Raw genomic sequence first — 27,138 nt, forward strand, 5'->3', positions numbered from 1 at the left:
ATGCTCAGGTACCATACCTGGGTCCTGGAGTGTGAAAAACATACAGAAAAAATCTCCAGGAAACCCACGCATCTTAGTGCCGTTACAACAGAAACCACATGTAGGCAGTTCAATGAACAGAAATTCAGGAGGCTGGAAGTCTAAATGCATGGCACTGGGGAAGGCTCTCTCTGTGTCAGGTCTAGACAGAAGTCCTAGCGTCAACTTCTCTAGCTCCAGTGTTCCTCAGTGCCTTGGTGATGTCCATGTGTCATCTATTTTCCCCCACCCCCCAATTTGTGCTGGCTTGTCTCTGTGCCTAATGGGCTTTTTTTACATCTCAAAAAGAGACCCTACATTGATTAAGACCTCATTAGCAGTCCCCCATGGAATTACACCCACAGATAGGGTTTCCAAGGAGCAGCTAGTAAGTTTGAACCACAAACCTTGTGGTCCAAATCAACCTTGTGGTCCAATGCTTTATCCCACTACACCACACCAGGATTCCTCACGTATTATGGTGATGATGGTGGTGGTTATATGCTGTGGAGTTGTCCCAACTCAAAGCAACCCTATATAGAGTTTCCAAGGCTGTAAATCTTTATGGGAGCAGAAAGCCTCATCTTTCTCCCTCAGAGCCGCTAGTATTATAGGGGGACACAATTCAATCCATAGCACCCATAATGGATGCACAGCAAGTGTGAAGAATACATTTCATTGTTTTGAGCAATTGAGCTTTGGGGGTTCTCTGTAACCTCAGCTTAACTTGACCTCTCCTGCCTGCTACAGCACAGTATTAGGGATTGGTTTCTCTACTTAATTTGCTCAAGCACTAATTCTATTACTCTTCAAGTCATTCAATGTAACTCTAAGTAAAGAAGATGTGTTTTCTACACATGAAAAAGATTACAGATTTAACTGTGCCAGAATGTACACACCTGTGTTAAAAACAATGTTTACACAGCAGACCTGACTACTATCCTTTGAAAGTCCTATTTAAAGGCTTGGCTCTGCACTGGCATCTGGGCACTTCTACATTTAGGAGAATCCCCACTACCCTGAACTGATAAGGGTAGTTCACTATTTGTACAAACACTGTGCTTCCTGTTGAACACGTGCTTTCCTGCTGGGAGTCTGGAATTTTGGTACCTGGTAGGCAGAGGGCACCAATTTGAGCATCATCCAATGAAAAACCCTGGGCACTAAGCCCCTAAGGAGCTTCCCAGGGGGCATTTCACACGTGTTGTCACAACCCTTTGCTAGACGATTTGTGACCGTCCAATGTGACTCCATGGGAAGAGGACTCTAGAGTGTGCACCTGGTCACTGGACTTTACCGCGTGTGCCTTTTCCCTTGGCTGATTTTGCTCTGTGCTCTTCTGCTGAAATAAATTATAAGCGTGAGAACATTCGGCTTTATGCCGAATCCTCTGTCAATTCTCACAATGAGTTGGAATCCACTCCATGGCAACTGGTTAGGTTTTCTGAGACGTGAGTCTTCCTAGTAAATCAGCACATCTGGCATTAGTGTGTGGACTCTGACACAACACCAAAATAAGTTCCTTTTAATGTTATTTTTGAGTTGGGTGAATTATGCATATGTTCTAGGGAGAGGGATGTGAACGAAAAATTATACAAGGTAATTTAAAATGATCTGCTCCCAATATATCAATCCTTTCCTATAACAGTAAAACACCAATAATTAATGTTACGAAATGTAAAGCCAAACTCTCATAGTACCCAGGGCAAATATCTCTCTTTTTCCTAATTTGGTTGCTCTGCAGGGGCACAGAAGCCAGATGTGCTCTGTTTTAAATAGGTCCCAGAGGCATTTTATTGAATTGTAAATAAGTGCATGTTTACACAGGAATTGCTGGGACTGGAAACTCAAGCACCAAAGAGGGAAGAGAAATAAACATACCATAATTATCAGCCACCGTGTCTGACTTCTCAATCTGGATGTTCTGTGTGACTTTTGGACAAATTTCAATTTCTTTGTACAGCTGAAAATTACAAAGAGGAGTCTAATTAGGATTTCATTATAAATAGCATAATGGTCATTATTTTGTAAATCTATTTTTTTTACACTTGGTACTTGAATGCAAATTTTTCTTCACATCCCTGATCTTTTCATTTAACTGAACTCATCAAGAGGCAAAATAAAACTTAGCAACAGTTCTATTATAAATACTTCCTCTACAACACTCTGTATGTCTTTTCCCACTTTATCTTAATCCCCAAACTTGAAAAATTATGTTAACAAAAATGAAAGTCTCTGTGACTGGGCAAAAAAAAAATCAATGATTAAAATGAGGAAGAGATCATATAAAGATCTTGGCAGAGGGTTCACAGAAATAGGAGAGATCTCTGGGCTTCATTCTTCTCTATTCGCACACCAAAAAGTTGGTGATAACACAAATGTTGTTGTTGTTGTTATGTGCCATGGAGTCGGTTCCGACCCATAGCGACCCTGTACAGGGTTTCCGAGACTGTAAGTCCTAATGGGAGCAGAAAGCCTCATCGTTCTCCCGCGGAGCAGCTGGTAGTTTCGAACTGCTGACCTTGCGGTTCGCAGCCCGATTCGTAACCACTATGCTACCAGAGCTCCTTGATAACACAAATAGGTAGAGACAAATTATAACACTGAATTTAACATGCACTGTGAGTCTTTCTACTCCCGTAAAGATTTACACCCTTGGAAACCCTGTACAGGGTCGCTATGGGTCGGAACCGACTTGATGGCACTTAACAACAACAACAACATAGATGGAGAATATTCTCTCTTAGCCACTGAACTATATCAAATTAGCTAGAAAGTCTAAATTAATCTAGAAAGTACAAATTAATCAAACTTCTAGACACCCAAGAAAGCCTGGAAAAGCCAAGCTAGATCAATGTGTAGTTCACACATACAAAACTTCATTTTTTAATTGCATTGAATCTCATTTTCACATAGCTGCACCAATCAATGTCAAGATAATAACTGATGAAGCTTTTACCATGTATTCTTGTCCCTCTCAATAACCCCAGAGAAACCATTGTGACTGATCTCAAATTTACAAATGAAGAGAATGAGGCCAGAGACAAAGAACTTTTCTAAGGTCAGAAAGCCAGTATGGAAGTCATGGGTCACCACCTCTCCGTAGAACTCAAACTTCTTTCTTGCCTTTGAGTCAATTCTGACTCCTGATGCTGACTCCATGTGTTTCAGTGTAATACTGTGCTCCATGAGTTTTCTTGATTGCAATCTTCTAAGGAAGACGATCGCCACACATTTCTTCCATGGTTCCAGTGGGTAGGTTCAAACTATTAACTTTTAGGTTAATGTTGGTAAGTGCCTTCAAGTCGGTTCTGACCCACAGCGACCCTGTATATGGTTTTCAAGGAGCAGCTGGTGAGCTTGAACCACCGACCTTGCAGTTCAAATGATTTTACAGTCCAGTGCATTAACCCATAGAGCCACACCAGGACTCCTTTAGGTTAATAGTGAAGCGCAAATAGCAAACCAACAGCCATGGAGTTGCTTCTGCCTCAAAAAGACCCAGTATAGCATTTTTAAGGCTGTCCAAATCCTAGTGTGGTGCTGTGAGATAAGGCACCAGAATGCAAAGCCGTTTGAACTGCAAGGTTGCCGGTTCAAGCTCACCAGTTGCTCCTTGGAAACCCTATATTGGGTCGCTATGGGTCAGAACTGACTTGATGACACTTAACAACAACAATCTTTACAGCAGCAGAAAGCCTCATTTTTCCCACAGAGAGGCTGGTGGGTTTCAACTGCTGGTCTTGCAGAGTTTATAGTCCAGTGCTTACCCTAACAGCATTACCAGAGCACACCAAAATAAACAGAATCAACCAAAGGCTATTTCCAACATTTATGGTTATAAAAATCCCCAAATAAACGTGTCAAAGGCTAATTTTATTTTCTTCAGGCATTTGGGGGGTGAAGGGCATGATTAGAATGAAGGAGCCTGGAATACAGGCTGCTGTAAGAATGCCAAAGGTGGGGGTGGGGGTAGGAGTGGGCTAGGAATGTTAGTCATGCAACCAGGACCCTCTGGGGCACCCTTTCTCTAAGGCGCCTTCTAACAGTGCAGTATGTTAAGGCCATAACTGAATGTTGTTTTATTTTTACACTTCAGAAAACTTTCATACAAATAAATTCCCAAATTAGAAGACATTGTTATACTGCCTTTCTTCAGAAAGTACAGCCACCAAACTTTTATGCAACAAATAAAGCTTGTGCTATGTTTCTTCAAGGCACAGAATACCCAAAAATAGGTGATCAAATCTGTTCATTTCAACTTAACTTTGAAGCCTTTTATTTTCTGCACACTTCCCTGAAAGCCACCTCTTCCCCCAGGTGGCAGTATATCACTGTTCTAATCAGGTATCCAAAGTTCCAAATGGTTTTCTAGAGATCCAGTGGGAAGAAGGCTTTGTGAATAATCTTTCCTATTACTACCTCCCACTTTTCTTTATAATTTCGTTGACAATCTTCATGTGTTGTACCAGTCTCAAGTTCATGGTTTGACTATTTGAAAAGTACTTAGCTATCAGGTCCTTTCTTGGGCTGGTTAGATCAAAGCCAAGTTTAGTATAAAGTACTAACAAAACCTGCGAAATTTCAAAAAGGTCTACGGCTTCAAAAACTATTTAAAACTTAAAATTTTATTATATTTTTGGTGAAAGTTTATACAGCAAACTACATCCCTATTTGATCATTTCTACACTAATTGTCCAGTGTGACATTAGTTGTATTTTTTGTAACGTGTCAACATTCTCTTCAGTTGTCTTGTGGTTGCTCTATTAAGGCATATTTCTAATGCAACCACAATATCTTAAACAAGAAAATTAGAAATATAGCAGTGTTATATATAAATACCATGAAAAAGCCCCTCGGTCATTCCCTTATTTTAGTAAACCAATGACTATGCATGTTTTCTTGTTTTTCAGATGCCAGATTCGATTATCAGACTCTGTGAAATAATTTACTTACTCAGGGACTTGAGTTATCACAAAATTGCACCATTTCTTACCACGTCTGTTTGAAGTGGCCTAATCTAAGCCACCAACACATCTTGCCTCACTAGCCTCAAACCTGCTCTCCCTGCTTCCTCTCAAATACCCTGTGGTCCACAACAGTGGAGTGAGCCTGCGACAGAAGTCAGATCCTGTCCTTCCTCTCTCAGGGGTTCCCATCTAACTTAGAACTAAACATGGCAGCAAGACCTTGAAAACCCTACAAGCCCAGCCTCCTCACTCATCATCATCTCCTGCACCTTTCCCCTTGGTCTTCCTCATCACCCCAAGTAAGTCACCTTCATACCACCACCTCACTCAGTACCAGGTTTCATCTAGCATTGCACTCTTGGCCTATATGATGATCATTTTTTGTGTGCCAACTTGATTAGACTATAATACCCCTGGCACCCCATCTGTCAGGCTGGTGTAATTGGCTTGGATGTTGCTATGAGGAAGATTTGCCAATGATCTTTCAAATACTAGCAGGATCACCCAGGTTTCAGTGGATTTTCCAGAGTAAGACTAGTAAGAAAGGCCTGGCAATCTACTTCCAAAAATCAACCAACGAGATCTCTCCGGATCACACAAAACATTGTCTGATATGGCACTGGAAGATGAGCCACTTAGGTTGGAAACACAATGGCTGCTGTACTGAACATGAACATAACAAGGATCTTGAAGATGGTGCAAGACCAGGCCATGTTTCATTCTGTTATACAGAATGAGTCAAAACTGACTCGATGGAAACTTCTGCCGTCATTGTTAAATACCGTGGAGTCTGTTCCAACTCATAATGACGCTGTATAGGATATTTCTGAGGAATGGCTGGTGAGTTTGAACTGCCGACCTTGTGGTCCAAACTGACCTTGCAGTCCAGTGCTTATCCTACAGCACTATACTAGGACTCCAAACAGTAAAAGCACCCAGTTTATTTAACCAAATACTGATGTAGGTGTTGCTGTGAAGGACATCGTTAACATCTATAATTAGTTAACATTAAATAAGGCAGATTACCCTAGATAATTTTTGTATGGCTTCATCCAAAGCCTTAAGAGCAAAAGCCAGGCTTTCCTGAAGAAATTCTTTAAGACTGCAGCCAAGATTCCTGTCTGAACTAACATCCTGTTGGCCTGATGTATGGATTTTGGACTTGCCAATCCCCACAACTGAATGAAATAAATCTCTTTATATGAGAGGGTTTCAATTCCATTAGCTTTCAATTCCATTTTCCACAAACTTTTTGAAGCCTCCTCATATACATTCATATAGATACAGACATTTTTTCCCCTTGAGAACCCTGGCTGATACAGTCTAGAACACTTTTCTCAAAAAATACTAGACGACTCATTCCTCGCTCCATTCAGCTCCCCATTGAGCTGCAACACCACTGACAAATGTGCCACCATTCTCTATGCCTCTGCCCAACACCACCTTTCTTCATAACTGTTAGCATGCCAGACAGATCACACATTTGCATTTCTGCATCTGTCTCCTCAAACTTTAATATAGGTTCCACAGGAGCAGAGGTTTCTTGGTGTATTCTGCCCCCCACCAGGGCCTAGAACAGCTAGAACACTGTTAAGCACACATTAAATTCTAAAGAAATACATGCTGAAAGAATTTATGGATAAATTCATTTGGTTCTTCTGCAAATTCTTTATTCCCATCTATCCCTTTAAGAAAAGCACATCAAATATGGGCTTTTGAAAAGCCAGTGCTTCCAGGGATTATAATCGTATTCACTGACATTCCTAACAGTCAAGAAAAAAAGGGACTACTTTTTTATATACAGGTATAACTGACATTAAAATGTAACCAGCAAAGCAGATATACTATCTCTGGTTATTCATAAGTAAAGTAACTTCCTGCACCCCATACTCAAAAACTAGACCTACCCAGAAATTTTTCTTTTTAAATCTACCACACACTTTTGCTAATAACTACTGACGTTACTACTAAAGAACATTTGACAGAACAACAGTAGAAGACAAAATATTTTGGGACAGTTAAATAAGAGTGAGTCATTTATGGGGATACTGCCTGAAACATCTGGAAGCTTCCTTAGTCCATTGAAAACAAGATGGAACGGACTTAGGAAGACCAAATAATCATGTGTGGTCTAATGCTAGTTTACTACAGGATAATAAAGGATTATCTGCAAACTCTTAAAAGTATCTGTGGATGTGGAGTGTTTGGAAGACCTTGTGGCTTGGAATGATATTGCTATATTGTTACTTGCTTTTGAGCTGGCTCCCACTCATGCCAATCTATATATAACAGAACAAAACGTTGCCTGGTCCTGTACCACTTTCATAAGTATTGGCATGTTTGAGCCCATTGTTTTGCTTTGGATGCTTTTTTAAAGTTACAGTTATAATATGTGTGAGGGGGCTTCAAAAAATTGGTGGAAAATTCTACCATATTTAAATTCAATTTTCCCACCAAATATACAGCCAACAAAAAATACAATAGACTAAACTTGGCACACTTTACTTAGTCTTCTCAGTTGGGTGAGACCACACAATGCTGAATTCTAGAGACTAGTAAGTCAACACATTTGCAAAGGTATGTACATATCAAGCACCTACGATGTGTCATATACGGAGGAGGCATCCAAAGGGTTATGATCCCTGACACTGAGGATCTGAAGGACACATTACCAAAAGATGCAAAATATAAAATCTAATAGTGATTTCAGGGTTTCCACTAGAGAACTGTCCTCTTTAATGTAAGAAGAGAGGTTTGTTTGTTTCCCCCTCTACTCATGTATACCTACACTATTAACACTTGTTGATTTGAGTGATAGTTCAAACTGGACCTGTCATTAGACCTTCCTTCTACTACAGAACATGATAAGGTTACAAAGCACATGCTCCTTTATGTTTCATTAAAAACACCTTAGGAAGGGTGAGTTGACATTTTAAGACAATAGAAATACATACACAAGATGGTATATGCATATGTGTCAAAAACTCACGGGACTGTTTGTTGAAATTGCTGAATTGCATCGGCTGCAAAGTCTACCTCAATAGAGCTCACTAAAAACAAAATTTCCTACTAAATTTTCAATCACGCTTCGCCTTTCCAAGAAGAGAATATTTGGCTTGAATTTTCCGTTCTGCTTCCTGTGGTAAAACTCTGTCTGAAGTCATACTGTGATCATTCACATATTCATGGCAAGTAGTGCTGTGGGCCACAGAGGAATGACTAAGCACAGAGAGCTGAGTGAGCTCCAAGGCAAGGGTGCCTCACGCCCAAAATGTTCCTGAAACTGAAAAGTGTACCATCAGCTAACCAGAAAGCGACTTCTCACTATTGCTTAACAACGTTCTGTTGTTGTTCCCTGCCATCAACTCAGTTCCCACTCAGTGGGGACCGTACACTGAAGCAGTGACCAGTCCTATGTCATCTTGAAGATTACACTGTATTAAAATAAGTCATTTACTGAGCTTGTACTATGTCAGCCATTATCTCCAGCCTCTGTCAAAACCCTATAAATTCAGCACATAATTAGTGAGCAGCAGCCATACATACAAGCCCAGATCTGCTTCGGAATCCACATCCCAGAATGAAACTCAAACAAACACAAATGCCCCCAAGAATCTATCTAAATATAACCCCAACAGGTTGGGATGGCTAACGAGCTGGCAGCTTTGCCACCCACGAGGCTATGAACCATCGGTTTCAATATGCAGGTAGAAGTCACACAGAATTGGAGGTAGTGCTTTGTTTCCTGACAGTGGCTAGCTGAACCTTGAGTCCCCAATTTAAAAGAAACAACTGTCAAAACTAGAAGGGAAACTAAAAAATAATGCTTAAAATTCTATCTAAGAGTGAGCTCTGGATTTCAGTTTTTCATAATAGTACAGCACTGCTCTTTGGATAAACAAGATGACATTTCTACTCTGCGGAAATACTGTTGTAAGAAAGGGCTTCTCCACAAACCTTACAGCTCTGAATCAAGCTCATTTATTTTAGAACTCATTCCACTTCACCAATCACAATTAGCATGAGGATACACATAATTTAAAATAATTTCCTACAGAATGTACTTGGACCACAATCATAAACATTACCAGCTCATAAATGTCCTCCTCGGGCTTTGGAATGTACTGATGCATTTTGTTTTCTATTAGAAATTTCAGGCGCAGGTAATGAGCAGAATAATCCAGTTGATGTGCCTGGGACCAAAAAGAAAAGAAGATGTTCAATAGGAAATAAGATGAATTAATTAGCTGTCCACCAACATATTACCACACATGTCCAAGAATAATAGGGATCTGTTCCTAGAGGTTGATGTTAGTTACAAGAAAAGGAGGTGTAAGGTGTCTCTACTGCTTAAAAGGTCTTCATCCAAATTGCAAACTCTATGATTCAAATGGAAAACAACGGGGTGATATCTTCACTATTGCTTATTTGACTCACTGTCTTAACATTGATTGTTTTTGTAACAAAAGGCATTAGAACAAGGAGGACCATTACAAATATACATAGCTGATTAGAGAAAAGAACCAGAAAGCATTTGCAATGGGAAAAAAAAAAAAAAAAAGCTGTACTCAAGCAAAGTTTATTTTTTCACTATATGAGGATGACAGGACAGTTATTAACAGTTCATTTGTAAGGGAGTCAGAGTGAAGTCATTGCCTTTGGATTTCAGTATTATTTATATGCTCTCTGAGTGGAGATCCCTCCGGGGGTAGGGCAAAGAGGCAAGTGTTCAACTTCGGAAACATCAAATGGCTTGCCCAAAGAAAACAATTCTAAAATACTTCAGGATTGAAGTTTCCTGGCCTTTCCTTTGTTCTAAAATGGATCAACATATATTTTTCCTATCTAGGAAATCATCTTCAATTTAACTTTGAGGAGAAACAATAGTGACAACATGGTTTTATAAATAATCCTCCAAATACAGGCAAGGATACAAAAGAAAACATAACAAAATGCTCTCCAAAAGTTACATGGCAAAACTGCTTAAATCTGGTCATTTAAAAAAAAATACCCTTATCTTTTAGAGATACAAACTTAATTGCTAATAGATACAATAATGATGCCCGGAATTTACTTCCAAAATAGTCCAGAGTTGGGGGTGGGAATGAGTGACAGAATAGATGGAACATGAGTTGATAATTATAGGATCGGAATGATGGGTACACAGGAGTTCATCACACTGTTCTCTCCTTTTTATAAAGTTAGTGTGAAGCCTTTCATAGATTAAATATAAAATCCTTTCACACCAAAAGCTCCACTGATGAGATTCATTTCAAAATAAAATTAGTTTTTAACTGGTATGTGTCCTTTCCATTGAACTTACTCTGTCCCCCTCCAAGAAAATATCAATAAATTATTTTTTAATACACACACACATATATATAATACACATATGAAGGGGTATTAAAAAGTTTGTGGAAAACTTCCATTATCTTTTAGTTCCATTTTTTAATAAAACATACACACACACACGCACACACACACATACATGCATACATGGAGTCCTGGTGTGGCGATGCAGGTTACTGCACTGCAAAGTCGGTTTAAACCTCAAGGTTGGTGGTTCAAGCTCACTAGTCGCTCCTCAGAAACCCTATACAGGGTCGCTATGGGTCAGAACCCACTCGATGGCACACAACATACACACATACATATATATGTGTATGTGTGTGTGTGTGTGTGTATGTATGGTGGTGGTGGTTGGTGAGTATGTGCCATGGAGTCGATTCCAACTCATAGTGACCCTGTACAGGGTTTCAAGGCTGTAAATCTTTACAGGAGCAGAAACCCTCATCTTTCTCGTGCAAACAGCTAGTAGTTTCGAACTACTGACCCTGAGGTTAGCAGCCCGATTCATAACCATACTACCAGAGTTATATAAACACATACACACACATACTTATATATATATACTTTTAAGGCTTCTACAGCTTATATACAGAGTCCTGATGTGGGGCTATAGCACTGGACCTCAAGGATGGTGGTTCAAACTCACCAGCCACTGCTCAGAAACCCGATACAGAATTGCTATGAGTCAGAACCAACTTGATGGCACTTAACAACAAGAAGGCATATATTCCACTCCTTGGAAATCCTATACAGGCCACTATGAGTAGGAACCGACTTCACAGCACTTGACAACAACAAAAACAGAGCCAAATTAAGAATATTCGAAGCATAATTACAATATTATTTATTCACTCATATCTAGCAAACCCCTATGTATGCCAACACTGTGTGAAGCATGAAGAATTCAGAAATTAATAAGACATAAATGGAACCCTAAGAAGTGTATGTGTCTGTGGAGCAGGAAGGTGGTTGTGTTTTTTCAGTATATATGTGCATGTAGGAAAGGCATTCTGCATTATTATGGAAGCACATCTCCAGAAAGAGGAAATGAGTTCACTCTATACCCAGGTGAATGATAAAGAACCTTCTTATCAATGCTCCTGCAACCTGTTCCCTACTGAGTAATGTGATAGCTGAAAGCCCACTGTGCTGAACACAGGTGCAATTCAGCAAGACATTCCTGTGCACCCCCCCAGCTTTTGTCCTTTCTGTCTGTACCTGAGACCAGATGCGCTCTGACCCAGGACAGCCGACCTCAAAGATAATAAGCAAGTCCGGGGAAACAGAAAACACACGGAAGTTTGTAAATGTGCAACCTACCTACTGTCTGCCAGAGAACCATTGAAACAAATAAAAAATAAATAAATAACACTTTGAGTGGCATGATAAGCAAGAAAGTTTTCCCTCACAGAGATAGAAGTTGCAAAAATGCTTCCCACCTACCCAGGTCCTCACTGACATCTTTAATTAGAAGCACAAAATTTTGGTTCACCATCTGTTTCCAACTGAGGCGAAAGGGAAAGAAAAATGAAATTCCATGAAGTTTTAGTAACAGGAACAAATCCACTTGGAAACTATCATCGTGACTAATAAACACTTTGTGACCAGTCCTAATGAGTTTGCCACTTAAACAGACCCTCATGTAGAAAGCACCTAAAATTTTCTGGTTCCTAAAACCTCAGTTAAGAGTGAGAAAGCCACATTCAGACACAAAGGAATCTAAAGTGATCCTGAGGGAAAGGAATAGTGGGTATTTCCACCATAAGAGTTACCGTGCTGAAAATACATATACCTACATACAGAGAATGATTCACAACAATAGATATATTGAGGTTCATCACTTGAAGATGTTTAGCACAGGGAGGAAAAATACACCATTACTATCGATGGCAATAAAGGTGATTTTGCCATCCCCACTACCATCCTATTTTCTACTTCTTTAAGTTACAGTAATGTCTTGATCATTTTAAAAAATAAAAATAAGCCCACAACGAAGAAATGTTCATGATCACTAGCCATTAGAGAGATGCAAATCAAAACAACAATGAGATATCATCTCACACCAGCAATAACAGCAAGGATTAAAAAGTTGAGGACAGTAAATGCTGGCGAGGATGTGGAGAGACTGGGACACTCCTGCATTGCTGGTGGGACTGCAAAATGGTCCAACCTCTCTGGAAAGCAATATGGCACTTCCTCAGAAGGTTGAAAATAGAAATACCATTCGATCCAGCAATTCCACTACTGGGTATCTACCCACAAGACAAACGAGCCACAACACGGGAAGATATAGGCACACCAATGTTCATAGCTGCACTATTTACAATAACAAAAAGATGGAGTCAGCCAAAGTGCCCATCAACTGAAGAATGGATAAACAAACTGTGGTACATACACACAATGGAGTATTATGCTACCTTGAAAAATAACAAGTAAGCTACATGCCACTTCATAACATGGATGAACCTTAAGGACGTTATGTTGAGTGAAATTAGTCAGTCACAAAAGGAAAAATACTGCATAGGACCACTAATGTAAAAGATTACAAAAAAGAACCCATATTAATCCACTAAAGTGGACTCTTAGGGGGTTGTTAGGATGTAGGGGTAGGGATAGGGGTGGGAGGGGAAGGTGGAGTACAGGGCAGGGAATAGACACAAGATAATTTGGGTATTGGGTATGGGGGCAATATACAAGAAGGGAGAGGGAATCAAAGAACAAAGCAGATGAGAGAACAAATAGACAGGTATAAATGGACCAAATGGGACAGAGGTAAAAAATGATGTAGACACAGCTTTAGAACAACAGGGCTCTGGAATACAGAGACTGAGACATGGATGGAATGGGAAAAGGGGGGGAATAATGTTAAGATGCTTGGCTATTTTTTGAACCTTGGTTTTCCTTGCAATACATTACAAAATAGACACTGGAGGGGGAGATAAAGGAATAACCAGAAATATCAACATGGCAAGCTTGTATGCCCGTCTTCTGCCTATAACTGATGAGAATACCTAAAATGGGGCTACAATGTGTCCAGTGAAGGAGGGTTACTGAGGAGCCTCTGCATTACATTGGAGTATAGGTGGAAGCCCAAACCACAACCAGACCTTCAGAGACAGGAAATTTCTCCACTTGGAAGGACAAGCAGATCAGACGGGAGCAGCTAGAAAACCAGAAGATACCTCTTGAAAGAAGGACCTACAGTAAAAATACAAAACAATAAGGGCAGTCCGACTGTTACTGCAAGAACATACAGGTGGCCTGCCCAGGAGACATCAAGGCAAGTGATCGGATCCTCTCAGTGCAAATTCTCTTCCAAGACTAAGACTCAAGGGAAATATACACTTTGACTGACAACCACGCATGTCACCCAGAAGGGGAAGTGGCTGAAGAACATCAATGAAGGGGCGAGCTAAGCCCTACATCATTCAGCAAACTACTGTGAACCCAGATGGAGACCTGGTCGGCCAGTAGCGAGGCAACATCTGGGAACTCATGGGCTCAGGGTCAGTGACAAAGCCATAGAGGTCTAGAGTGGAAAGCAGGGCGGCCAGCCAATAAAAAGAGGCCGGACAGACGTAAGAACACCCACACTTGCAGATGATGCTCATTTGACTGGACTTCCAGAGGGCATGGAGGAAGGTAGAGTCTTCAGTGAGTGGTGTCCAGCCTGTCCAGGAAGGGTTGATGAAACGAAATATAGATGGGTCTCTTGTGATGCAATGGTTAATAATTGTTATCAGGATTGATTGAGAGGGTTGGAAATCTAAAGATGGACATTTTGTAACAAAGAGGGGAGTGATTAATTAATCAGTCTAGGAGTGGAGGACCCTGGGACCATCAATGGAGAAGAGCGAAGAGCAGAATTCTACCCAGAGAGGCAATGAGGCCTGGGATGGAGGCAGAGAAGACAGCGCCAAGAGATGATGGGGCTGGGGGCTCGGGATCAGGAGATGGAAAGGGGCTGAGAACTGTGGTGGGAGGGGGTGCAAGTTTTCAGGGTACACCCCTTGGTTGGGTGAGGATGCATGGACAGGATGATAACTATACCAACGAAATGATGGATGATGGAATGAATGTAAAGCAGATGTTCTCCCGTGTAGACTATCACACAAGTCACAATAAAACATTAAATAAATAAATAAATACGCCCACAAGTCAAATATAAAAGTTACAAATGTCCTTACTAGTGACCTAGAAGCCCTGATGAGGGGGTTTCAAAAAATTCATTGAAAAATTCCATTATCTTTTAATTCCATATTTCCATGAACACTTTGAAACCCCCTTGTAGTCTGGTCAGTAATGGGATGTTGGATCAATAAGCAAGTATGTCTTATAATTTTGGTGAATGATTTTCAATTATGAAACCATTAGTTATGGCTAGTGTAACATAAAGGGAAAATCCTAATTAACTAAATCAGACAACAAGAAATTTCAAGAATAATTTTTTGTTCTTCATATATCTGTAAATCGCTGTCAGAGAAAGTAAAACAACTAGCCATGTTCACAATGTATCTGTGCAAGAAGAAGTCTCAGTGTTAATAAACATGTTAACAGAGTAAATCTCAGTATTAGGCCTGCTATAGACTTGGTGAAGCATTCAAGAGAAAACTTTCTAACTCATGGAACATTCAATTAAGAAAAAAAATTAAGTAATACACATTTGTTTTCCAATGTACATTTAATTAAGTTACTTAGAGAGCATTTGATTCATTTTGAGGTAATGCAGTCATAAATTATACCACAAGATAAATACTATTGTAGAACAATTTTCAGTTTCATTGGAATAATGTTTTGAAATTCACGTCTTATTAAAACTATTTCAAAGAACGAAGCAGCAAAACACCATGAAGATGCTTTCAGCAAATAACTTTCTAATTAAAATAGAATTTAGTGCCATAGGTCTTTCAATCCATCCTGTTTTCTCCTCTATTTCTGTTCATTTTCCCTCATTTCAGTCTAACTTCTCTGGGATGCACACAAGCATGCAAATTACTGCATCCAGGAATTCATGCACATACATGCAGGCACACAAGGAGTGCTAATTCGGAATCCTCAGTGGTATTTTCCCTCCCCTTCAAAGTGACCTTTTTATTTTTCAAATACCAAAGACAATTAGAATATTCTAAAATATTCAAACAACAGGGAAACATTATATAAAACAGTTATCACTCTCACACATGAATAATGTCATTGAGTATGACTGAACCAATTATTTTATAATTATTTTGATCATTGCAATTATCAGGATAGAATCAGAACCCTCAGGCCGACAGGTCTACCCACCATATTTAGCAAGTATCATCTTTGTAACATCTACAACGTAACTGTACATGAAATGCAGATCTTGAAACACGTACTATACCAGAACTTGACTGGTGCTCAGATGGCAGATGGCAAACGGATGTGAAATGATGTGGATCAGATAGAATAGGAAAGAAAATGAGCTGAATGTGAGAGACAGAAGAAAGACATTGATTATTAAATATTAGAGAAAGCAACTGTCACCAGTGCTGAGAATGACAATAATGAAATAATAGACATCCTGACAATCACCTCTGTTTTTAACTGCTTGTCCAAAAAAAGAAGACACACTCACCATTATGCCAGATCGTTAATAACATGGGTGCTGCTCTCCCTCTTAAGAGTAAAATTGACTCCACTAATTATAATAAAGTGTTTTCCAGCAGTGGACAGGGCAAGCTTTCGAAGTGCACCTGGTTCTGAGCACACTATATAATTTATGCTATCTGGGTGTTTTTCCAGCAACGATCAACATCTTAAAATGCACATACAGTTTTCCATTTTCAAACTCATGAGACGTGACTTTGTTCCTCACTATGTTGTTTTTGTTTCATGTCAATGTTTTGGGGGATCAGGACTGAAGACCCAAGGAGCAATGAGCAAGGTCACTTTTCACTGTTGGGGAAAAGATCTGGACTCAACGATCCCCTTGAAAGCATTTCAACTGACATAAATAAGTACTTTATGGGGAACAGGGTCACTTCTCTATCTAAAGATTGTTTCTAAGTTGCAGTGATGGTATTATTCCTCATTCGTTTAGTTTCTAACTAAGCAAATGACTGAAAAGTCCCTAAAATTGAGCCAATGACTCATTTTTCACTCACGTACCAATTTTCCAGCAATCAATAATAATTGGGAAAATTTGGCCAAATATTCTATTCCTGACTGAGCTTAAAGGCAATGTGCCTGGGATGCCCCAAAGTAATGTCAGTCCCTGGAAAGAGCTATTGGGGCGGGAGGGGGGGGGGAGGTTGGCTTATACGAAATGGCAGGAGAGTTCTACTTTCCACACTTTCAGCTGCAGTTCTGAGAATAACTCCCACAGCTCTGCAGAATATTAATGGGCCTCTAAAGAATCATGCTCATCTATAAATAAAGGAATGCAGAAATCCTCAGTAGACCAATTTTGCTAAGTAATTAAAATGAAAAATTGTGAGCAAAAATGCCATTATCTTCTAAAAGCTAGAATTCACGTAACACAAAAGGTTTAAAGCAGGTAAGATCATATCATTTTTAACACCTACACAAGGGCTCATTTTAGTCTTGTCCTTAAACAAGTGACCCTTGTACTTTTCCTCCACACATGGCCATCTAAAAAGGTTTACTTTAGCTGAACTCTCATGTCCCGTACTCACATGAAGAGCCCTATGTTTTCTTTGTAAAGGCCCTTGTGATTATTATTATTATTATTTTTTTAACTTTAAAATGCTGGTTGTACAGTTAAAGAATTGTATTTGCTAAGTTAGTAAAAGCTCCTCAGTATTTATGTAAATGTTTGTGTGGAATGCAGAGTTCTTAAAAATGCCATTTGACGCATCCAGCTTCCTCTAAGAATATATATATATTTCCCTTGCAAACAGTCCTTCCTGGTGGACTAACCCGGTTCCAACAGTCTGATGACAGTCTACAGTGAAATTCCATAGTAGAATAAACACAGGTTTGGAATCTCCATACTTGGGTCAAGTCTTGCTTTGCTAGGTGAGCAAGTGATGTAAATCACAGGTGACCTCAAGCAAGTAACAAAAACTTTCTGAGCTTCACTTTCTCCAGCTTTAAAACAGCATAGTATCGGCTCTTCCTCAAGAGTTTATGACACTCTTAAGATTAATAACCAAGTCTTCGTGTGGCACTGTAGGATAAGCACTGAAACGAAAGGTCAATTTGAACTACAAGGTGCAGCTCAAAGCCAGCAGCCTTCAGAAACACTATGCAGGGTCAGTATGAGTTGGAACTGACTTAACAACATGTAACAACAAGACTAATAACATTACCGATTACATAAAAGCAAAAACTGGCATGTAAGAAAGGTTCCGTTCTCTTCTCTTCTCCTTTCCCCCACTCAACGCCATTCAGCTGGCCTCACTTCCCAGAGAGAAAATAAAATCATGGTCACCTTGAAAGAGCTCAAGAAGCTTCTAAAAAGTAAAGTGACAAAAAAGAAATTGCACACAATGATTTCTTACTAGTAAGAGAATAACTATGTGTTCATAGGAAGAGGGATTTCCCATCATGGTGGTCAAACTTATATTTTACATAACAGTTTTCCTCTGTACCATAAATCAAGATACCCATGGTTTCGCACTTTACGATTAAAAATAAGGTTACAAGACAGTATTAAATGTGTACGTGTGTGCACGTGAAAGTAAAACAAGGTCTGGAAGGACAAACAAAACGTATACAAGTAGTTATTTTTGTGTTTTTAAAATAAGGATCTTGTTAATTTTCTACTTTATTCTTTGTTAAAAATCATTTTGGGGGTAAATATATAGGTATCAAACTTTTTGGTTTTATTAGCTTCATTTTCTAAAACTTTTTTGCAATGAGCATGAAACAGGTGTATAACTCTATCAAATGCATACATTGAAAGAATCTGCTTAAAAAAGCAATTCCTCTCCTTAACAAAAGTACAACATTCATTTACATTTATTAAATGTATTACCACAATGAAATTCAATACTCCTTTAAAGTGGAATGGCAAGACTGTCCCAAAGCAACTCCTCTCCCTCAGGACTGAGTTCCCATGTCCACCTTAGAAGATTCATCCATCCCATTTGGCAATTTTCAGGAAAACCACCCAAAGTAGTCCCATACCTTGCAGATCAGCTCCAGGGTGTCCCGAGCAGTATCCCCTGGCCGGACAACGGTCAATGCAGGCTGATTATTTGGTAGACAGAACCAGGAGGGTGTGAAATACTCATGGACCCAAATGTCACAGTCAGGATTGTGCTGGTGGACACTAGGTAAGACCACTTCCTTCTCCCTCTAAAATGAGAAATAAAGTTTGCCAGGTAGCAGTTAGTCTATCATGACCTTAGAATCCCACAAGGTACATCAAAACCAGTAAGACCAGCTGCCATCAACTTGACCCCAATTCATGGGACCCCATGTGTGTTAGAAGAGAGCTGTGCTCCCTAAGTTTCTCAATGGCTGATTTTTAAATAGCAATTTGCCAGGCCTTTCTTCCACAACATCTTTGGGTACACTCAAACCTTCAAGATTCTAGTTAGCAGCTGAGCACTCTAATTGTTTGGATCATCCAGGGACCCCAGACTGTATGGAGATGTGATAGGAGCAGTGAGAATAGTGAAAAATGCTCAGAGAAATTACTGAGATACCAGCTGTATGGAAAGTGGGGGATTTCTAACCTCAGCTAGAAGTTCGGCAGCTCACACATCTGAGCCCTGACAGCCACAGGTGAGGAAACGTGTGACTTACTGGGAACTGGAATGGGCTACCCACTCAGCTCTACTCCATGGCTAAGTTTTCTTCATTACACCTATTTCAAATTTACGGCAGCAAATTCCTATGGTCAGAGCATCTACCATGAGGGCTCTATACTTAAAATGCAACAATGAGACCCTTATGAAATGTTTTTAAATAATGGCATGGCAGTACCTACTTAACAAGGAAAGGAGCACTGGGGTTGAAGTGCTTAGCTGCTAACTGTTAGGTTAGAGGTTTGAACCCATCAGTCACTCCATAGGAGAAAGATGTTTCACAGTCTGCTTCCATAAAGGTTTACAGCTCTAGAAACATTATGGGGCAGTTCTATTCTGTACTAAACAGTTGCTATGGGTTAGAATCAACTCTACAGAAATGGGTGTGGGTTTAGTTATTGTACTGTAATGAATTATCTAATGTGTCTTCTAGCTATAGTCTGTAACTCCCACTGAACAACGTCTCTGTCCTGCAGGGTGTAGGTACGAGAAGGTAGGAAAGCATACTGACAGGATGACATGTTTCTGATGTGGATGTTAGCAGAGTTCACTGCAATTGTAAAAACTTGAAACTCAAGCATGTGTTTAAAATGAGCCAGTGAAGGAGAAGGAAAGAATCTCACTATCATCAAAGAAAAGTCAGAAGGGAAGCATGTCCCTTGGACTCCAAGATCCCTGTACATGGAACCTGCTAGACTCAGGAACAGAAAGCTGTAACACTGGAGGAGTCACAGAGAAACAGCAACAGAACCAAGAAAGAACTAGAGCACAAGACAGAGCAGTGTACAGCTGAGTGACTTTAGGCAGGAGGCTTGCTTGTAGAGTGGGTGACTCCAGGCACTGAATTGGGGGAGCTAGGTTTGCTGACCCACAGAGCTAGAGTCGAGCGCCTTTAGACTGAGCTTTATAGTGGAGTGAGGTGTCCCATGGGCATTTATCAGCCATTGATTGGAACAACTGTGCTGAGCCTGTCTGCTCCCAAACTGTAACCTGTCAACTTTCCTAATACAATCCCTAACTATGAGTATGGTGCCTGAGTTCTGTGTGGCTATTGCAATGGTTTACTGAACCCGGTGGAGTAGAGAAGGTTGAGGGAGGAATGGTTGATGCTACATATTTTTGAAGAGTTTATTCACAAGGCAGTATCATTTTTGTGCTCTCATTTGACCTTGAATATAAACTCTTGGAGGGAGACTGTTCCATTTCCCAGGTGAGGCTTAGAAAGCTTCAAGGGTTTGCCTCATGGCACAATGGGGAAAAAACAAGCTTCCTTATTAGGCCGGTACCATCTGTCTTCTCTCTGCAACTCTCCATCTCTTCTTACCTTAGGCATTGTTGTTGTTGTTACCTTAGGCATACATGAGAACTAATACACATTATGGTACCTTTAAATCGACATGTGTGTTATCTGCAATGAGGGAGTAGCCATCAAGTTTCTAAAGGTGGGGGAAGACGTAGCATGTGTTCAAATTCAGCACTTGGGTTACACTAACCAAGCTTAAAAAATAAACCTGAAAACCCTCCACATATTGATAAAACATTACGAGGCCACAGAGATAAGTACGAACAGAATTATGCTAGGCTTCAGCATTTTAAACATCACACCTATGCACAAGATGTGGTTCCTAATAAGCCTTGATTACTGGCTTGTAACCAGGTCACTGGTTGGTAAACACCTTTCTATAGATTACCAAGAACAAGGTTGGTATCAGCAAGTTACAAGTATAAAGCAAACTTCCAAACAGACTGATAGGTGGTAACATAACAGCATCCATACATAAAAAAGAATGAATCCCAAAATAAGAGAAAGATGAGGGTAAAGGCCACTAACTACACACAGTTGTGGAAGGCAATTTCACCCAGCCTTTGAGTGGTGTTGTTTTCACAGATAAGTTGGACTCCAGGGAGAGAATTGTCAAAAGGCAATCAACTTGTCTAAATCCCATTAACTGTAATTGAAATCTTCCGACTCTGTCCCCATGCACCACATTAAACAGATGCCCCTTAGCAGTGGATCAACCCAAGCTTTGCATCTAAACTGCTCTGTGAGAACAAGTCATTGTAGCCTGGAAGTAAAGAGGTATCTTAAAGAAAACAAAAAATGTCACACAGATTATATGGGAAAAAAAAAGTGCCAGGTTCTGTGTGCCTTGAGAAAGCAGCCCAGCATTACTATTGTTAGCTGCCATTGAGTCAGGCCACGTGGAGTCATGGCAACACCATGCAACATGGACTGGAATGCCACTCAATCCTGGACCACATGATCAGCTACGGGTCAGACCATTGTGATCAATCCACAGGGTCTTTACTGGCTGGTTTCAGGCCTTTCTCCTTAGCCCATCTTAGTCTGGAAGCTCCATTGGAACCTGTTCAGCATCATAGCAAACATGCAGGTCTTCACAGACAGACCAGGAATCAAACTCGGGTCTCCTACATGGAAGGTAAGAATTTTACCACTGAGCCACCAAGGATTCTACTCCAACTTAAACAGGTGTCCTGGTGTGACGCTGCGGGTTAATGTGTCAGACTGCAAACTTGTCTGAACTGCAAGATCAGTGGTTCAAGCTCAACAGCTGCTCCTTAGAAACTCTATACAGGGTCGCTATGGTTTGGAACCGACTCGACGGCACTTAACAACAACAACAATGTTGCCACAGGAGTCCTGGTGTGGCACAAATGGTTAATCACTTGGCTACTTACTAAACAAAGGATTGATGGTTCCACAGTTATTCAGAAGTGCCTTGGAAGAAGGGCCTGATCATCTTACTATTGAAAATCACAGCCATTGGAAACCCTGACACCGTCAGGGTATAATCATGAGTCTGATTCAATTCTATGGAAACTGGTCTTTTGTTTTGTTTTTGATAACAGTATGCATGATGTATTAGTGAACCTCAGAAATAACTATCTTAACAAGAAAAAACATGGATTGCACATATGTACAGCAATTTGATTTCATCAGGGACAGATGCTCAAAGAGAATGTCAAGGATAGATACATATTTCCAATGGTAGCTGGTTTTGTATCCACAGTGATTTTAATCCATGACTAGTTTGGGTATGAAAGGGAGAGAATGACTTCCCATGGCTGTTCATCTCTCCTGCTCCAGTAGCCTGAACCCCCACTGCACTCTGCTCTCTGAGGTATGCTATCTCACAGGTGGCTCAGCCACTGCAGACTAACCACAGCTGCTTGGTTGCATAGCAACCAACAGCTGAATGCTAGAATATTAATCATGAGGCCAAGCAACAGAGGATCATATCAGAGTCACACATACCCGTAAGAAAGAGTCAATGGGATCCGTATTAGGGTCTTTGAAACTAGGGAAGCCCATTATTTAGAAACTGGGGGAGAAAAAAATGGCCAAGGGGGGAAAAAAAATCAATAATCATTATGGGCTTCCAATCACAGCAATTTGAAAACCACTATCAAATCCAAGTGCAAGATTTAGCCAAGTTGGTGAATCTTTACTGGAATACTTGATTTGGGAGGTAAATGCATTTTTAAAGAACATACTATCAGAACAATGCCTTCAAATTAGTGGAAGAAAAATAGCATGTGTGGGCAGAGAGGGAGGTCAATAAGATCTGACCTCTTGAGAATCGAAGTTGTGTATAAAAAGAAATTGGCAATGGTCTAAAATATCCTGTTACTTAGAATCCAAATTTTCTCTTACATTCCAGTTGGAAATATACACAATCAAATGATAGCTATTGAAAATGTTATGCCAACAGGAGAATGTTCTTATTACTACCAAGTCTTAAATAATTTTCCATCTCTCATTGACCCTTCACATAACATAGGAAGAACAATTATTTGGGTTCTTAATACAGAGTCTATGTAATTCTAGTATCTCAAGAAACCACTTCATTTGTATATATTGTTGCACCTGTGGTGCTTTTAGAAAAGGAACATGTGTTTATTTTTACCTTGCCATCTGGAACAGTGTCATCAAAAATTCCCTCTAAAGATTTCTTCACAGAGTCAGCTCCCTCCCCGAATACCTGCAAATATAAAAGAATCTTTAAAAAAGAAATCTGGACAAGAGGACAAATGAAGCATGGAGATGGGATGGGAGGTGCTCAAGTACAGAACTTTTCAGATACTCCCACATCAAATCCTAAAGCAAGCAGGTGACCATAATTCATGGTAACAAACCACAAAAGATATTCTTCCACTTAGCTCACCTCCTACAGTCTTTGACACCCTCTACCCTACCAATTCATCTGAATCTATAGCAAATAAATGAGCAAAAAGCAACAAACTACATTTACCATGAAATAATCTGATACAACCTCAGGTATTTGCTATTTAATATCTTTTTAGTTGGTCCCAAGAATATTAGTATATATATATATATTTACCATAACGTAGTACAGTTTTTTTTTAAATTTAAAAACAAAATCTATTCATCGAAATGTAATAAGCCTCACAGACTTGGAGATAGAACTAAAATCATAAAATCCAAAAAGTTAAACACATGGATGTGAAGCATTTGATGCTTCAGGTCCAAAACTATCAGGATCTACATCATAAGAAAAAGTATTTTCCCAATGTAAATGAGAGATACCGTTCCATGCCATGTTTGTCCATTTCAGAGTATTAAATTAACTAATTAACTTCTACAGCATGTTCATGGAAGACCAGGTAGCATAGTGGGTTATAGAACTGGGAACTTAACTGCAAGATCAGCAGTTCAAATAGACCAGCCTCTCCACAGGAGAAAGCTGATGTTTTCTGCTCCCTTAAAAATTTACAGTCTTGGAAACCTTATACAGGGTTGGTATGAGTCAGCACACAACCACCTCCACCACAAACACCACCACCAGTGTGTTTATGGCTAATCAAAAACAAACTTTTTTTTTTTTTTTTAAAGTCTTACTTCAAGAGAGAATTACAACAGTTGCTTGTATCAACCTTTGATTAAAAGGACAAAACCCAAAGTATCAGTCATAAAAACTACCTTGAATGTATTTAAATTCAGTAACATGTATTTCACTCCTTGTGTGGTGCTAGGATAAGCATGGTCTGTATGGTTGGTGTGAACCACAAGGTTGGCAGTTCAAACTCACAAGCTGCTCTTTGAAGACCCTATATACAGCTGTCACATTGGTAGCAGTGGTTGGTGGTGGTTGTATACCACTGAATCAGTTCCAATTCATAGTGACCCTGTATAGGATCTCCAAGGCTGTAAATCTTTATGGGAGTAAAAAGTCTCCTCTTTCTCCCAAGGAGTGACTGATAGATTCAAACTACTGACCTTGCAGTTAGCAGTCTAGCTCATAATCCACTATGCTACCAAAGCTCCTTAGCCATCACATTGTTATTGTTGTTAAATGCTGTCGTGTTGGTTCCAACACATAGCAACCCGGTATAGGGATTCCAAGGAGCAGCTGGTGAGCTTGAATCGCCAACCCTGCAGTTCAAACGATTTTGCAGTCTAGCGCATTAACCCACAGCACCACACCAGGACACCAGTCTTCATATTAGGGGTGAGTTAATTAAATGCTTGACCAAAGATAGCAGGCTAATTTTCAAGTTGATCATTTTTTATGGCACATGAAATATTATGAATATCCAAATGGCCCTTGGCATAAAAAAAGTTCCTCACAGGACCACTGTAAGTCAGAACAGACTCAACCACACCTAACAACAACAAAAATTTCAGCAGTAATGGACTGTAACTCAGCCTGGTTCCAATAAACTAGAACCACGTGAACGAAGGATTTTGACAGCTACTGACGGTAAATCCTGACATATATTTACAGCGGTGATCTGAGTCATCTTCAATGACAGAGCATACCTCCAAAACACCACAACTACTTCCCAGAGGAGGGAGGAAGAAACCCTGATTGCTAATATCTGCCTTTTGTAGGTTTAATCAAGAGCCATCAAATCTCTTATGTGAGTTTGTTGATGAAAGATTGATTTTCCTCCAGTTTCTTCTTCAGATTTACACAGGAACAAAACTCATAGCAGCAAATTAGATATTCTACTCTCCCCAAAGTTCACTGAACAAACTGCACAATCACACTCTCTCGGGCGCTATCATTTTATCCTCTGTTCACCTTCAAGTTCCAAAAAAGCTAGACATTTGCCTTCCTTTAAATGATGAGTATGTCTGTCACCTAAAAGGCTCAGAACATAAACTTCATTTCTTTTAAAAACATTATTCTTAAACAAACTGATTGCAGAAAGTGTCAGGACAAATAAGGAGGGAGGCTTTTACCAAGCCAATTACTCAACTTCTCATATGGCATACCCCAAACAACAATAACAAAATAGCAAACTCGTTTGATACCAAGTTGATTCTGACTCATGGTGAACCTCGGGTGTTTCAGAGTAGAACTATGCTCCATAGGGCTATCCTGTCTGTAGTCTTTACAAACAGATCACCAGATCTTTCTTCCATAGACTCACAGGATGGGTTCAAATAGCCAACCATTATTAAGTCAGTAGACAAGCAGCAAATAATATGAATCAAATTGGTCGTTATAGTGCTCAAAAATGCTCAATTTCTTAGCCACTGGAGCTCACAAATGGAATGTTCTCCTTCATTTATAAAGGCCAATATCTACATTCCTTCAATCCTTCAAATCTGAACAAGCAGTTCTGGTGCTACTCATTTCTCTGTAACAATGGAAAGTGAGTTTACCATTCAGCCGTCAGAAAAGAACCCTTGCGGTAAACTGAAGAACAGGGAAACAGCATAGGACGCTGAGCACTGCTGTACTCCAGTGATCACATTCAAGATGACCGATATCCCCTCTCAGCCTTAGCACCCAAGGCCAAAGCAGTGAGTGCTCTCAGATTGCTGTGGAACACGCATTTCATGTCAAGGACAAAAAGAGATTTTCCTAGCGACTGCCTTTGATCCAGCGCCAGAGGCAGCTTACCAGAATGTGTTTAGGCACCCATTTGGCTTTATCATCAAGTCCTGATCTTTCTGAAGACTCAGGAGGAACTGCACACATTCAGGAGGTCTGTAATTAACCAGGATTGGAGAATATGCACATGGTAAGAGACTAATAGTAGAGTTTAATTAATGTTATGGCTATACATTATCTACTAAAGTGTCTAGCATAATCAACTTCTTTGTGTCAGCTGGTAGATTTTACATAATGCTAAGCTTCAATATGCTTAGCGTTCTGTAAAAAATCCAGCCTTTGGTATGGATGCATCTCAATGTAAAGAAAATTAAAATCCTCACCAGTGGACCAGTAAACAACATTCTTAACAACAGAGGAAAGATTGAAGTTGTCAAGGACTTAATTCTTCGTGGATCAACTATCAACACTCACAGAAGCAACAGTCAAAAAATTAAGTGGAGTATTGCATTAGGCAAATCTGCTGCACAAGACCTTTTTAAAGTGTTGAAGAGCAAAGATGTCAGTTTGAAGACTAAGGTGCACTGGACCCAAGCCATGGTATTTTCAATAACCTCATATACAAGCAAAAACTGGACAGTGAATAAGGAAGACTATAGAGAACTGATGCTTTTGAATTATGGGGTTGGAGGAGAATATTGTAAGTACCACGGACTACCAAAAGAACAAAGAGATCTGTGTTGGAAGAAGTGCAACCGGAGAGGCTCCTTGGAGGTCAGGATGGCCAAACTTTGTCTCTCATATTTCGGCCATATTGTCAGGAAGGACCAGTCATTGGAGAAGGAGATCATGTTTGGTAGGGTGGAGGGTCAGAGAAAAAGAGAAAGACCCCCAGCGAGATGGATTGGCAAAGTGGGAGTATCAATGGTCTCAAGCATGGCAACAATAGTGAGGTTGGCCAAGCACTGGGCAGTGTTTCGTTCTGTTGTACATAGGGTCATTATGAGTCAGTTCTGACTTGACAGCACCTAACAACAACAACAAGCTTCAGTAAAGAAACACACTCACAGCACACCCAATCTTAAGTGGAGTGGCAGCAGAAGTCATTTGTGTAGGTTTGGTTTTCACCCCCTCTAGCACCTACCACAAATCGGGCTGCAAACCTCAAGGTCAGCAGTTCAAAACTACCTGCTGTTCCAAGGAAGAAAGATGAGGCTTTCTGCTCCCTAAAAT

General features: G+C 40.0%; 1 protein-coding gene across 2 annotated transcripts in view; it reads right to left on the minus strand.

Moving 5' to 3' along the window:
• TIAM1 (T-cell lymphoma invasion and metastasis 1) overlaps positions 1–27,138 on the minus strand; it is a 180,944-nt gene that overhangs the window by 84,503 nt on the left and 69,303 nt on the right. Inside the window, exons 8-11 of one of the 2 annotated variants that reach the window (XM_006862525.1) lie at positions 23,008–23,082; positions 18,453–18,623; positions 9,077–9,181; positions 1,900–1,981 (exon numbers count right to left, since the gene is read on the minus strand). In XM_006862525.1, the coding sequence (XP_006862587.1) occupies positions 1,900–1,981; positions 9,077–9,181; positions 18,453–18,623; positions 23,008–23,082 (433 nt within the window). The remainder of the gene's footprint in view (positions 1–1,899; positions 1,982–9,076; positions 9,182–18,452; positions 18,624–23,007; positions 23,083–27,138) is intronic. The other variant, XM_006862526.1, reaches the window with a different exon arrangement.

Source organism: Chrysochloris asiatica, unplaced genomic scaffold, assembly GCF_000296735.1.
Source record: "Chrysochloris asiatica unplaced genomic scaffold, ChrAsi1.0 scaffold00049, whole genome shotgun sequence".
NCBI lineage: Eukaryota > Metazoa > Chordata > Mammalia > Afrosoricida > Chrysochloridae > Chrysochloris > Chrysochloris asiatica.